The sequence below is a fragment of the Dasypus novemcinctus genome, chromosome 8 (genome assembly GCF_030445035.2).
Source record: "Dasypus novemcinctus isolate mDasNov1 chromosome 8, mDasNov1.1.hap2, whole genome shotgun sequence".
Classification (NCBI taxonomy): Eukaryota; Metazoa; Chordata; class Mammalia; order Cingulata; family Dasypodidae; genus Dasypus; species Dasypus novemcinctus.
Genome location: NC_080680.1, coordinates 46,678,926 through 46,693,931, shown reverse-complemented (window position 1 = coordinate 46,693,931; position 15,006 = coordinate 46,678,926). Strand labels below are relative to the sequence as shown.

General features: G+C 39.4%; 1 protein-coding gene across 9 annotated transcripts in view; it reads right to left on the bottom strand.

The window, feature by feature from the left end:
* JAK2 (Janus kinase 2) overlaps nt 1-15,006 on the bottom strand; it is a 223,189-nt gene that overhangs the window by 141,357 nt on the left and 66,826 nt on the right. For 6 of the 9 annotated variants that reach the window (XM_058301810.2, XM_058301811.2, XM_071216711.1 and 3 more), the window contains one exon: nt 8,915-9,163. In XM_058301810.2, coding sequence (XP_058157793.1) covers nt 8,915-9,140 — 226 coding nt within the window. In that variant the 5' untranslated portion in view covers nt 9,141-9,163. The remainder of the gene's footprint in view (nt 1-8,914; nt 9,164-15,006) is intronic. The other 3 variants (XM_058301808.2, XM_071216713.1, XM_058301812.2) reach the window with 1 other exon arrangement.

The window sequence follows — 15,006 nt, the reverse complement described above, 5'->3', positions numbered from 1 at the left end:
CAGCCTCAATATCTGAAGCAATTTGAAGTAGTTTGAACCCATCCTGCATAAGGCAACCACCTGACAAACTTATGGATACAAATGAACCCTGATCCCTACCTCACACCAAGCCCCAAAATTAATACAAGATAGATCACAGACCTGAATAGAAACGGTAAAAAAAAAAATCATATTTCTAGAAAAAATGTAGAAGCATATCTCATGACTTTGGGATAGGCAAAGAATTTTCAAGCACAACACCAAATCCAACAACCATAAAAGAAAATTAATAAAACAGTCCTTATTAAAATTATGAACTTTGGCTTATCAAAAGACATCATTACAATAATACACAGGTATATTAATCAGTCAAAGGGGTGCTGATGCAAAATACCGGAAATCTGTTGGCTTTTATAAAGGGAATTTATTTGGGGTAGGAGTTTACAGATAACAGGCCATAAAGCATAAGTTACTTCCTTCACCAAAGTCTATTTCCACGTGTTAGAACAAGATGGCTGCCGATGTCTGCAAGGGTTTAGGCTTCCTGGGTTTCTCTCTTCCCAGGTCTTGCTTCTCTCCAGGCTCAGGGTTCCTCTCTTCCCAGGGCTTGCTTCTTTCCAAGCTCACGGTTCCTGTCTTCTTGGGGCTTGCTTCTCTTTCCTCTGTGTGATTACTTCTTGGGACTCCAGCTTAAGACTTTAGCATCAAACTCCAACATCAAAACTCCAACATTAAAAACCCTCCAGCATCAAAAAGCTCCAACTCAGCGACGGACTTGGCCCAGTGGTTAGGGTGTCCGTCTATCACATGGGAGGTCTGCAGTTCAAACCCCAGGCCTCCTTGACCCATGTGGAGCTGGCCAATGTGCAGTGCTGATGCGCCCAAGGAGTGCCCTGCCGCGCAGGGGTGTCCTCGGCGTAGGGTAGCCCCATGTGCAAGGATTGAGCCCCGTAAGGTGAGGCGCCCAGCGTGAAAGAAAGTGCAGCCTGCCCAGGAATGGTGCCACACACATGGAGAGCTGACACAACAAGATGACGCAACAAAAAGAAACATAGATTTCCGTGCCGCTGACAATAACAGAAGCGGACAAAGAAGACCCAGCAAATAGACACAGAGAACAGACAACCGGGGTGGGGGGGAGGGGAGAGAAATAAATAAATAAATCTTAAAAAAGAAAGCTCCAACTCTGTCCTTTGCCATGCCTTTTATCTGTGAGTCCCCACCCACCAAGGGGCAGGGACTCAGCACCCTACCGATGTGACCCAATCAAAGCCCTAATCATAATTTAATCACAGCAAGGTACAGACCAGTTTATAAACATAATCCAATATCTATTTTTGGAATTCATAACTATATCAAACTGCTATAGTAAGTATGCTACCAACTGGGAGAAGACATTCACAATACACACACCCAATTCATATATAAAGAGCATTTGCAAATAAATAATAAGACGAACAAGCCATTAAAACAGGGGCAAAGACTTAAGCAGATACTTCACAAAAGAGGATATCCAAATAGCCAACAAGCATAGCCAAGAGCAATAAGCCATCTACTCCTAATTAGTCAACAAGGAAATGGAAAGTAAAATTACAATTAGACATGACTACACATGCAACAGAATGTATAAAATTAAAATGACTGATAATGTTAAATATTGACAAGAATGTGGAGCAACTGTGACTCTCATACCCTGCTTATTATGGACTGACTTATGTTCCCTCACAGACATGTTCGAGTTCTAATTCCAAGTCCCATGCAGGTGAACTCATTTGTAAACAGGATTTTCAAAGACATTATTAGTTAAGGTGAGGCCAAACTGAATCAGGGTGGCCTTCAATCCAGTGTAAACAGGGAAATTTAGACACAGTAGGAGAGAGGAAGGGACATAAAAACACAGATGGCCAGGTGACAGAGGTAGAGATTGAGTTAAAAATTGCTGACAAGCCATTGTCCAAGTGCTACAGACTTCAGAAAAAGCATGATCCTTTCAACACCTTGATTTTGGACTTATATCCTCAAAAACTGTAAGACAATAAATTCCTACTGTTTAAGCCAACCATGTCTGTGGTGTTTGTTACAGCCGCTCTGGTAAATCAAAACATTGCTGGTGCATAAATAAAGTGGTACATCACTTTGGAAAAATGTCAGTATCTTCTAAAGCTATTCATATGCCTATCCTAAAACTCAGCAATTCTATTCTCAGGTATTTACCCAAGAGAAAAAAGTATTTATATACAAAAATATTCCAGTCACAGCCACATCATTCATAATAACCTAAAATTGGAAACAACTCAAATGTCTATCAAGAGAATAGACTAGTGGCAAATTCAAACAATGAAATACTACATAGCAATAAAAACACTAAGTACTGATACATAAAAGATGATGCATTTCAGGACATTATATGGAAAGGAAAGAAGTCAGATTAAAAAAAGAGTACATAGTCTAGGAATCCATTTACATTATGTTCAAGAACAGGCAAAACTAACCAATAGTAACAAAATTGAGAAGAGTGGGTAACTAAGGGAGAGGGGAAGGAGCACAAGGAAACTAGGTTGGTTACTTTCTTGACTCAGAAAGGACACAAAACATCTGAAGTGTTAGAAATGTTTAATATCTGGATCTGGGTGGTGAGTGCATGGGGATATACATTTGTAAAAGTCCTTTTGCTGCACATTTAATATTTGTGCTCTTTATCTTACTGTATTTTATACCTCATTTAAAAGTTTTAAAAAATATTTAATGAGTAAAAAAGCATAAAATTAATAATATGAGAAAATGCTCAAAGTTCCCTAAATTATAAGATTATGGTAATTTTCACTTCCCACTTTATATTTTATCTTAGGCTTTATTTCCCCTAAGTAACCATGTACTTCTTTTACAAGTGGGAAAAGAAAGCTCTTACTGTTTTTTAAATCAAGAAAATGCTGAGTGGAATAAATATAAAAATTAGATAGAAGTTCAGGAATCTTGCTAAATTTCAAAACAAAATAATACAAATGGAGACTATTTAAATTCATACCTTTGCTGAAACTTCACTCATCCTAAAATCAATGCAATAAAAACAATACTTTAGCAAGCTTCCTTCACCTGTTCATTGAGGGGAAGATTTTTAATAATCTCTAATCATTGATATAAAATAAGGAAACATATGTGGGTACTCAGGACAATATTTGTATACTAAATCAAGTCCTTAGTATTGGCTTTGCTGATACTTATGAGATAGGACAGAAGGAAGAGGGAAGCGAACTTGGCCCAGTGGTAAGGGTGTCCGTCTACCACATGGGAGGTCTGCGGTTCAAACCTCAGGAGGCCTCCTTGACCCGTGTGGAGCTGGTCCATGTGCAGTGCTGATCCGCTCAAGGAGTGCCCTGCCACGCAGGGGTGCCCCCTGCATAGGGGAGCCCCACGTGTAGGGGAGCCCCATGCACAAGGAATGCGCCCCATAAAGAGAGCCGCCCAGCCCGAAAGAAAGTGCAGCCTGCCCAGGAATGGTGCCGCACACATGGAGAGCTGACACAACAAGATGACGCAACAACAACAAAAAGAAACAGATTCCCGTGCCGCTGAAAACAACAACGGAAGCGGACAAAAGAAGAACACACAGCAAATAGACACAGAGAACAGACAACTGCGGTGGGGACGGGAAGGGGAGAGAAATAAATAAATAAATCTTTAAAAAAAAAAAAGGACAGAAGGAAGGGAAAATATAAAATATGTTCATAGCAAAAGGCTTCACTGATAAAAGCACAGACTACTTTCTTAATACCTCTTCTGAGTCTTTCATTGTTTTCCCCTAAGTTAATACTCTGAAAAGAATGTTTTTGGTTCCAAACAAAACTACTTAAGAAAAAAAAGATAACATTCCAGACTAATATGGTGAATTTCCAATATTGAATTAAAAATGTAAATCATACAAACACATATGTACATGGTACATTCAAGTATATGTACACATAACATGCAGCTATAATTTATAGACACAAAGGACTTTTTCAGATAAGGATGAAAACTAAGGTATAAGGTACAAGGCAATTTCCACAAACTACCCATCCATTTTTTAAAAGGGACCCATTCGCAACATTATGCAATTAGGTCTGACAATGCCTTAGTTTAAAAAAATACTGTTACTCAGATATTAGAAATGCTGGTTCTAACTCTAGATAGGGAGGTTTTAAAAATAATCCTATGCCAATAAGGTCATGCTCATTTTTCTCATGTCAAAGTTAAATTCACAATGGTTTCTAACACCATTTTAAAATCATTTAATAAATATCATTTTTCTCTTATCTACTTCTCTTTCCACAACAGAGTCAACACATTGATTTATTTGGCAAATGATTTAGGGTTAGATGGCTCCACTGGGCATTGCCTTGGCTGAATAAATGTCTCACCCATCTCTTGACTGGTGACAATTTTCAATGTTAAATATTAATTTCCTTAAGAACTCTTTCTAAAACAACACCAAAAAGAATTTTAAGGTCAGGTTATGGAAGACAGCATAATTTGGGCAATTTCCTCATTTGAGAAGAAATACATATCTCCATGCCCTAATGCTGTTTTAAGTACTGAATAACACACAGAAGCTACTTAAGACACAATCAGTGTCAGCAAGCTGAAAAACATTTCTAATTTTCTCCAGAGGTAATTTTGTGTAGCTATAGTATTAGTTCCATATTCTGCTCTTTGGGGGTTGAGAAAAGAATGTCATTTATTTTTTTTTTAAAGATTTATTCATTCATTCATTCATTCATTCATTCATTTATTTATTTATTTATATTTCTCCCCTCCCCCCCCCCAGTTGTTGCTCTCTGTGTCCACTCGCTGTGTGTTCTTCTGTGACCACTTCGATCCTTGTCAGCAGCCCCAGGAATCTGTGTTTCTTTTTGTTGCATCATTTTGTTGTGTCAGCTCTCCGCGCGTGCGGCGCCATTCTTGGGCAGGCTGCACTTTCTTTTGCGCTGGGCGGCTCTCCTTACGGGGCGCACTCCTTGTACATGGAGGTCCCTTAAGCGGGGGACACCCCTGCATGGCACGGCACTCCTTGCGCGCATCAGCACTGTGCATGGGCCAGCTCCACACGGGTCAAGGGGGCCTGGGGTTTGAACTGCAGACCTCCCATGTGGTAGGCAGATGCCCATCCATTGGGCCAAGTCCACTTCCCTAATGTAATTTAAAATACATATTTTCCCTAAGCATTTCTACAATTACTAGTTACTTTAGGTCAACATACGTCATTAAATACAAATATCTCAACATTAAAACAACTTGCCGTTTATTCCTTACTGCAAATTATTTTATCAATTAATGAATGTCATATTTAGAAATGTGCTCATTAATATAAATTTTGACTGCAGCTAGATAAGAAAAAGGGCATTTGGGATTAGGAAGGTAAAGGAATATGAAGATACTAGGTACCCAAGCAGCACAGTCAAGGAAGAATAAACTAGTAAAAGGTGTCAGAGAAAGCGGGATTCGAAAAGATAGCTCTATCTAAATAGTTATTTTATCTAAACTTTGTTGTCTCTATGTTATGGAAAAGTATCTCATCCTATGTTTGACATATAACTTATCAAGGTTTTAGATATGATTTCAGAATAATTTTAAAGGTTTATAAACCCTAGACTTCCTAAATTCAAATCAGTTTCACCAGTCGGTCCCTTATACTTCTAAATCTTGCCTATACCCTCAACCACACACTCCCTCATCCCAATTCTTCTCTATTTTTAGTAGAGAATTTAATAATTTCCCTAATTCAAGAACCTTCCTTCTCTGAGAATTCCCTAATAGCTAAATGTATGGAGACCTTAAAGTATTTATACTGTTGAACTTCAGCCATTAAGTATAAATGTGAATTCAGTGAAAACTAGCTAAACACTAAACTTTATCTGAAAATCAGACTTTGGTCAAATTTGAACTTTCAGTTGTTACAGCCCATTAGTGCAGTCAAAAGTTTTTTTCCAACTATTTTCTTCTTTCTCCAGTGAACTGTTTTCATTTATTCCATTTGTCATGGCTTGGAGCTATGTATCTCAGAAAAACATGTTCTTAAACTTAATCCATTCCTGAGTATGCACCCTTGTAAACAGGACCTTCTGATCAAGTTAGTTCAGTCAATGTGTGGCCCAACTGACACAAGAAGGGTCTTAATCCAACTGAAGGCCTTATAGGGAAGACAGAAGAGAAAGAGACAGCCACAGAGAGCATCCTGATATTGGAAATCAACAGAACCCAGCAGGAAAAGGAGAAGTCAGGAGAGGCTGCAATGTCATTTGTGGTGGTATGAAGCTGTACATATCCCAGAAAAACATGTTCTTAAATTTAATCCATTCCTGTGGTTCTGGACCCACTGTAAGCAGGACCTTTTGATGAGGCTACTTCAATTAAGGTGTGCCCAACTCATTCATGATGGGTATTAATCCTATTTCTGAAATCCTATATAATAGAATGAAATTCAGATAAAGAAAAAGAAATTCACAGAAGAAAGAAGCTGAAATCAATAAAATCCATAAGAGAAAGGAGAGATCAGCAGATATCATCATATACCTTGCCATGTGAGAGAGGAGCCAAGGATCACCGGCAGTCAGTTTTCAGAAGAAAGCTTTGTCTTAATGATGCTTAGATTTGGACATTTTCCTGGCCTTGAAACCATGAGCAAATAAATTCCCATTGGTTAAGCACAGCCATTCCATGGTATTTGCATAAGCAGTCTAGGAAACTAAAATACCATTTCACAGAACAGCCAAGGACCAAGGATCACTGAGCCAGTACCAGAATGTCATAGTCTTCTGGGAGAAAGCATTGCCTTGCTAACGCCTTGATTTTGGATTTCTCCAAACCTTAAAACTGTGAGCAAATAAATCCCTAGTGTTTAAGTCAATCCATTGCATGGTATTTGATGAAGCAGCCAGGAAACTAAAACACCATCCTTATTTCCAAATATTATTTTATGTACCCCAATAACCTTTTCTGCTCAAAAATATGGATCAAGGAAAAGAGATTAATGATGTGGACCCATGGAAGACTAGGCTCCATGTACTTGTAATTAAGTCTAAAGAGAGAAAAACATGACTTCAAAAGAAATGTAGGAGTAGCTAGTGAAATATAGAGTTGAATGAATCAAATATATATATATATTTTTAAAACCAATGTTTTTAAGAAAGCTTTATCACCTTAAATAAGTGCCTCTAGCTTGGACTAAAACATGACCATTTTAGATCAAGCCAACTTTCTGAGAGCAGGAAATAGGGTAGGGAAGTTACTGAGCTCCCAAAAGGAATTACTCTCCAATTTCTTTTTCGGATGTGGCCAAGGATAATGGAAAAAGAAAGAACCTATCCCCCTCAGAGGCAAAGTAAGAGGCAGAGAGAATAGACTAAGGAGCTGTCACCAAAGATCAGAACAGAAGACTAATCAAAGACTATTCCCTACAGTGGTAGGTTAAAATTCTTACAATATTAACAATCAGCCTCTGACTAAGCCCACAGCTTAGAGCTCCCAAGCACCTTGGGTACATGTGTGTTGGGGGGACATGCCAGGTCTTAGGTTCCAGGAGGGCCCATGTGCCAGCCCAGGGAGGTCTCGGCCAGCACTTTCCTCCCATTCCAAACCCAGGGAAAGCCAAGTTCCCTCCTGGCCTAGAGGGGCCTGCCTGGACCCTGGAGTGGGATAGGGCATGGGCAGTCCCTCACCACCACCACTCAAAACCCCCAAATCCCAACTCTAAGAAGGCATCTCACATAGTGTTGGTGCTGAGGCCTCAGCCATGGTCTGGTGTGGCCTGGGTTCCCTGGTGCCCTTAGGCTGGCAGTCAGGGTCAGTAACAAGAGTCAGCAGAACAGTGGCTGGGGTGGCCCAGATATTTATATCTGTCTCCAGGCTGTAGCCTGCTGATGGAGGGGAAGGGATGTAAGACGCTGGGAGCCCTGTACTGTGGGGGCTGGGGTAATCACAAGGAGGAGAGATCTCTGGTAAGAGCCAGAATGGAACCCACCCTGAAGTTGGCCAGCTGTGACCAACCTAAACTAGCACCCTGCTCCCAGGAGAGTTCCAACCCACTTTGGCAACTACCCAGGGCAAAAGCAGGCGAGGCCAAACCTGGGACCTGGCATGAGATGCAGGCAGATCTAGGGGAGAAGTTAAGGAACAACGAGGACTGAGCAATGTGAGTGTGTGGGTGGGACAGTGGGCAGCTAGTGCCCAGGTCATTAGAAAGGAAGGCAGCACTCCTAGAGGTAGCCCACGCAGTCCTGATCGAACTGGAAGGCATACTGGATCATGAGCAGGGGTCCACACATCAGCACCACAGGTTCTTCCTCCAGGAATGGAAGGCCCTTGATAACCAAATCCACAAAACATGTTGTCATCACAGGAGATGGGTGTATGGGGCTGGTTGACCAGGCTGCTGCCGATTTGTACTGCTGGCCAATGAGGAGGCCCAAGATGTGCTGGGATGATGGCAGGGTGAAGTGAAAATACCAGATGTCATGGTTGATGAACTCACTGTGAATGAGTCACAGTGGGTACTTGATGCCCAGGCTCCTCAGGGTGATACATGGCCAGTGCTAGAACAGCTTTATGAGCAGCTCTAAAGGAACTATACTGGGATGGCACCACATGGCCCAACGTGCTTAGCTGGGTTCCCATGGTGGTTTTATGCCACTTGCTCCACCACTGCTGCTGCCTTGACCACCAGGTGGTCATACCCAGGGCCCACTTCAGTTTGTTTTGATACCTAGCACAAGGCAGTCACCTTACATTCTACTCTAGTGATGTTCTCATATTTTATGCATGTGAAACATACCTGTCAGCCACACGAACATCAAGAACATCCCAAAGAATAATATATTATACATTTACATGTATTAGAGCAGCATACTTAGAGCAATAATCTATTGATAAGAAGAAAAGTGTCATTTTTTTAAATACTTACCACAAGCTTTAGAAGCAACAACACAAATTTCTTCAGCAACATACTCCCCAGCTGGAAACTTCAGGTAATCTCCTTCAGCTTTCCCAAGGGAATGATAAAGGTACACCTGAAGGGCTGGATCTATCTGCTTCAAAGAATTAGCATTTCCAGAAATATCACCATTCTGATGTACGGGAGATGTGGCTGTTCCTTCCATTTCTGTCATTGTAAGGCAAGCCATTTCCATGCAGGCTTTTTCAGAACATCTGTCTATAAGAGAAAACAATAGTTATAAATCAAAGTAGTACTCATATCCTGTATATGCAAAGAAGTCTTCTGGATAGCAATCACTGTCAAAATCATTACTGAATAAATACTGTGCATGACTTAACAGAGTATAAGCTTCCTGTGGACAAAAACCATAAAACTCAAGTTTACAACCTGCTGAGGAGCCATAATATAAAATATATAAAACACTAACAAAATAAACAAAACCAGCTACAGGCAACTGAAGAAGAGATGTCACGAGGTAACATTATTCAACAAATGCATTATTTTAACAATTGCTTATTGGTGTCTGGAGAGGGAAAATGACATTTCAAGCTGGAATAATCTGATAAGCTTTATTAGAGAAGACTAGATTTCAAACTATCTTGAACAAAGGATTGAATTCTCATGGATGGAATAGGAAGGACATTCCAGGAGAGGAGAACTGTGCTGAGGAGTACAAAGGTAGAACGGTAAAAGATATGTTCAGTAATTTGTTGAGCTGAAATAAAAGTGTTTGAAGAATTACACCACTCAGGAAAGGATTAACAGTATAGATAAGTACTTATGGCAAGATGGCTAACAGCCTACACAATATGCATTTTCCCCTTTTCCTTGTTACAGAGCCCAAATTTTGTTGGGGACAACAAACTTCCCTGCAGACACATAGCCATGTGAACCAGTTTCAGCTAATAGGATTTAAGTGGATGTTATTTAGTGGTTCTTCCAGGAACACTCCTTAAAAGGAAGCTGTCTTAACTGTCATACAGCCTTTTTCCTGTCCTCTTCTTCCTTCCTGAAGCTTAACATCAGGAGGCAAATATGAAGGAAAGGCCAAGAGAATAACAGACATGTCATCCTTAAGTATCTGAATCAATGTTGGAAGGCACCTACCATCAGACAGTTTTTTACTTGCAAATGAATGCAATACTAACCAACAGAGTGAAAATTAAGGAAAGTATCAATGTCAGACCAAAGAATTTAAACTTTTTTTCCACAAGATGAACTAGAAAAGTGAATCAATGAACAGTTAGAAAGCTACTGCAATAGTCTAGGTAGCAGTAAGAACCTGAACTGAAGCAGCAGTAGATTAGACAATGAGAGGTAATATGAGAGCAAGACTTGATACAACCTGACTAAACATAGAAAAAGCCAGAGGAAAAAAATCATGTGGGAATTTCAAATTTGAGAGATCTGTAACGTAATTATTAGAAATAAGGAAATGAGGAGGAATAAGGACTATTGTTTTACACATCTTCATTTAGAAATGTTAGTGGGACAACTGCAGCATACTCTAGTTGGGAGCAAAAACATGAGATTGATATTTGGAAGAATTCAAGACAAGAGATGAAAATTTGACAATTCTCCCTATCTTTTAAACCATGAGAGAAGTACAAGATGGGCGGGGATAGGAATAATAGTTCATATGCCAATTATATAGTAAATATAGTAAATATTCATGTAGCATGTTCTAAGTAAAGATAGTAAGGAAAGGAAAAATGACTACTAAGTGAATTAAAACTTAAAACTACTTTGTTAAAGAAAATATGCTTTAGTAAATCTTTCAGTGAAGCCGAGGTGCTATTTTTTTTCCCAACAAGCCACTGTTTTACATATCATATTTTTATGTAGATATACCCACAAGTTTCTTTGCCTTCTTGTTCCTTCCTACATCTTTATCCTCGCATATGGGATGATTTTCCTTCTTCTGGGAGAACATTCTAAAATGCTTTACATGTTTGTCTGAGAGAGCTCATTTGTTTAGCTTTCGTTTGTTGAAAATGTCTTTTTCTTAAAGTATATTTTTGCTAAGTTTAGAATGTTTTTATTAGAAAAGTTGTAGGTTTACAAAATAATCATGTATAAAATACAGAATGCCCATACACACTCTCTTATCAGCACCTTGTATTGTGTGGTACATTTGTTAAAATTGATGAAAGCACATTTTTTATAATAAATGTGCTACTAACTACAGTCCATGGTTTAACTTAGGGTCATTATATGTGTTGTGCAGTTCCATGAATTTTTTTTACTTTTATTCTAGTTCTATATATAAAACCTAACATTAACCCTTTTAACCACATTCAGATATATATTCCAGTGCTGGTAATTACTTTCACAATGTCGTGCTACCATCATCACCATCCATTATCAAAGCATTTCCATCACTCCAAGTAGAAACTCTACATCTTAATCCTTAACTTCTTATTCTCTATCCCTATCCCATCACCTACCTGGAGACGTATATTCTAGATTCCAACTCCGTGAGTTTGCTTATCCTAATTATTTTCTATCAGTGAAATCATATATTTGTCCTTTTGTGTTGGCTTATTTCACTCAACATGATCAAGGTTTTCCAGGTTATCACATGTATCAGAACTTCATTCTTTTTTACAGCTGAATCCTACTTTCATGTTTATTTGAATTTTTGTGTAGTACCATATTGAGTGCCTACTTATTTCCACCTGGATATTTTTCATATATCTTCCTTGTGATTACAATGGGGTTAAAAGTTAACATTAGAATCTGGTTTGAATCATATCTGGTTTGAAACCAACTTGACTTCAAAACATTCACATATACTTTTCCTATATCCCCCTCTCTCCACCTTTTTTTGTATTAATAATTGTTACCAATTATATATCTTATGTACACTGTATGTCCAAAACCATAGATGGAATGTTACATTTTATGTGTTTGCCTTTTAGTACCTGTAGGAAGTAAGAAGTGGAGTTACATACCAAAAACAAAAACTGAAACAAAAAAACAAACTATAATGCTGGCATTTATAACTACCCAAATGGTTACCATTACCAGAAGTTTTTATTTCTTTATGTTTAATGTACTGTATTAGTCAGCCAAAGGGGTGCTGATGCAACCAGGAATCTGTTGGCTTTTATTAAGGGTATTTATTTTGGGTGAAAACTTACAGTCACAAAAGAGCCCAACTCAAGGTTACTTCCTTACCAAACTCTGTTGCCATATGTTGAAGCAAGACGGCAGGCGATGTCTGCTGTCTGCGAGGGTTCAGCCTTCCTCTTCCTCTTAAAGCTCCATGGGTCCAGCTTCTGATCTCAGCTGTAGGCTGGCATAAGACTTGTCTCTCTTCCCAGGGCTCATTTCTCTCTGGGGTCAGCTGCTCTGTTCTCTTCACAAGTTTAGCTATAAACTATCAGGTGAATGATTCATCTCTTTCCAAGGCCTCTGCCATATCTATGGAGCTGTCTTCTTCCTCTGTGTTCTTCTGTGTATCTCCTTTTGTATTCTTGATTGATCATCCACTTATATAGCCCACAATGGGGGGGCAGGGACTCAAACTGAGTCACCCTAATGACATGGTCAAATCAAAGCCCTAATCTAAAAGTTTTCAGCTGAATCTAATACAGTCAAAGGTTATTATGCCCAGAGGAAGACACCAGTTTACAAACATAATCAATATCTCTTTTTGGAATTAATAAATAATATAAAACTGTCACATGTACTTACCTTTCAGTCCAAAGAATTCCCTTTAGCAATGCTTATAGGACAGGTCTAGTGGTGATGAGTTCCCTCAGCTTCTTTTTACCTGGGAATCTCTCCCTCATTTTGAAAATAAAGTCTCTCTGGATATAAAATTCTTGGTTGGCAGTCATTTTCTTTCAGCACTATAAGCATCGCAATCCACTGTCCTCTTGCCGCCATGGTTTCTGATGATAAATTGGCACTCAATCTAATTGGGACTCCCTTGTACACAGCACACTGCAGGGGGTAGAGCTCAAAGATAGATCATTTTACTGCACAGAACATTGCTTTTTTCTTACAGCTTTCAGAACTCTCTCCTTGCCCTCTGAATTAGGCAGTTTGGTCAAGATGTGACACAGTGTATTTTTTGTGTGTGTTTATCCTGTTTGGTGTTCTCTAGGCTTCTTGTATATGCATATTCACATCTTTTGCTAAGTTTATCATTATTTCTTTGAATATTCCTTCTATTCCTTTCTCTCTTTCTTCTCCTTCTTGGGTTCCTGTAATGTGTATATTGATATGCTTGAAAGTATCCCAGAGGTCTCTTATGTTACTCTTACTTTATGTGATTCTTTTTTCTTTCTGCTCCTCAGCCTGACTCATTTCAATTGTCTTGTCTTCAAGTTCACTGATTCTTTCTTCTGCCAGCTCCAATCTGCTGCTGAAAACGTCCTGGGAATTTTTTTCATTCAGTTATTGTGGTCTTCAAGTCCAGAAGTTTTGTTTGGTTCCTTTTTGAATTTTTTATCTCCTTAATGAGATTCTTGTATTATTCATTCATGGTTTTCTTAATGTGCTTTGGTTCTTTCTCTGTATTTTCCTTCATCTTCTTGAGCATAATGAAAATATATTTTTTTAAGTCTTTGGATTGAACCCAGGACCTCATATGCAGGAAGCCAGCACTCAACCACTGAGCCACATTAGCTTCTCTGAGTTGGATTTTTTGTTTGTTTTGTTTGTTGTTTGTTTTCGTGTCTCCAGGAGGAACCAGAAACTGAATCCAGAACCTCCCATGTGCGAGGCGGGTACTCAACTTCTTGAGCCACATGTACTACCTCTCTTCCTCTTTGTTGGAGTTTTCTGGGTTTTTATCCTGTTCCTTTGGATGGTTCATTGTAGCAGCTTACTATTATTGATGAATTCAAAAAAGAAATATTGGATTATACTTGTAATCTGATCTGTACCTGGGCATGATTGATTTATGATTAGGGCATTAGGTTCCCACCCCTTGGTGGGTGGGGACTCACAGATAAAAGGCATGGCAGAAAACAGAGTTGAGGGTTTCTGATGTTGGAGTTTTGATGTTGGAGTTTGATGCTGAAGATCTGAGCTGGAGCCTCAGGAAGTCAGCACACAGAGGAAGAAGCAGCCAGCATCAGGAAGAAAGGAACCTTGAACTCGGAGAAAAGCAAGCCCCAGGAACGTAGGAAACCCAGGAAGCCTGAACCCTGGCAGATGTCGGCAGCCATCTTGCTCCAAATAGACTTTGATGAGGGAAGTAACTTATGCTTTATGGCCTAGTATCTGTAAGCTCCTACTCCAAATAAATACCCTTTATAAAAACCAAACAATTTCTGGTATTTTGCATCAGCACCCCATTGGCTAACTAATACAGTCATCATTTCCTATTTGTCTTGTACTCTTTTGTTACACACTATATATTTTAATTTTTTATCTTAATTAACTCTGGGACTTATTCCCTAAGATGACTGTTTCTTGATTTTGTACTCAGCTAGCGATATGAGAGAGAGATGTTCTTGAGTGTCGACCTTCCTATCAGGAAGGTTGCCCAAGGTGAATGCGAAATGCAGGACTGTCCCTGTCTTTTCTGGGCCTGTGCTTGCTAGTTGTTTAGGAGTTCCCATTTATAGGAGTTTGAATATGTCTTCTATTTTTCAGGAAAAAGATCCTCTCCCTCTTCCAGGTGTCACTGCCAGATTCAAAGCAGGTAAGTCTTTGCCCCAAGCCATTTTCCCCAACTACTTCTTATGTTGTTTTTGTTGTTGCCTACAGGACAAATTCTGAGAGGGGGGCATACCGGAAGAAGTTTACCAAGTTAGTCTTTCCCAGTCAGAACAAGACAAGGACCCACAAAGGCTCTAATCTGCCCTTTGGGTATGAGAGAGGTGCTAGGAAAAGCATCAGAAGCATCTCCCATGGCTCCCCAAAGCTGGGCTTTCCTCACCTGCCCATCAAATGCAGCCCCTTCAACCATCCTCCACAGTTCTGAGAAAGTTCAATATCTTTATGTCTTCTCACTCACCTTTCTCTATGGCAGGATGGAAAAATGGCCACAAGACCACCCTCACAGCCAGACCCTCAGGAATTCAAAGTTGTTAATCAAA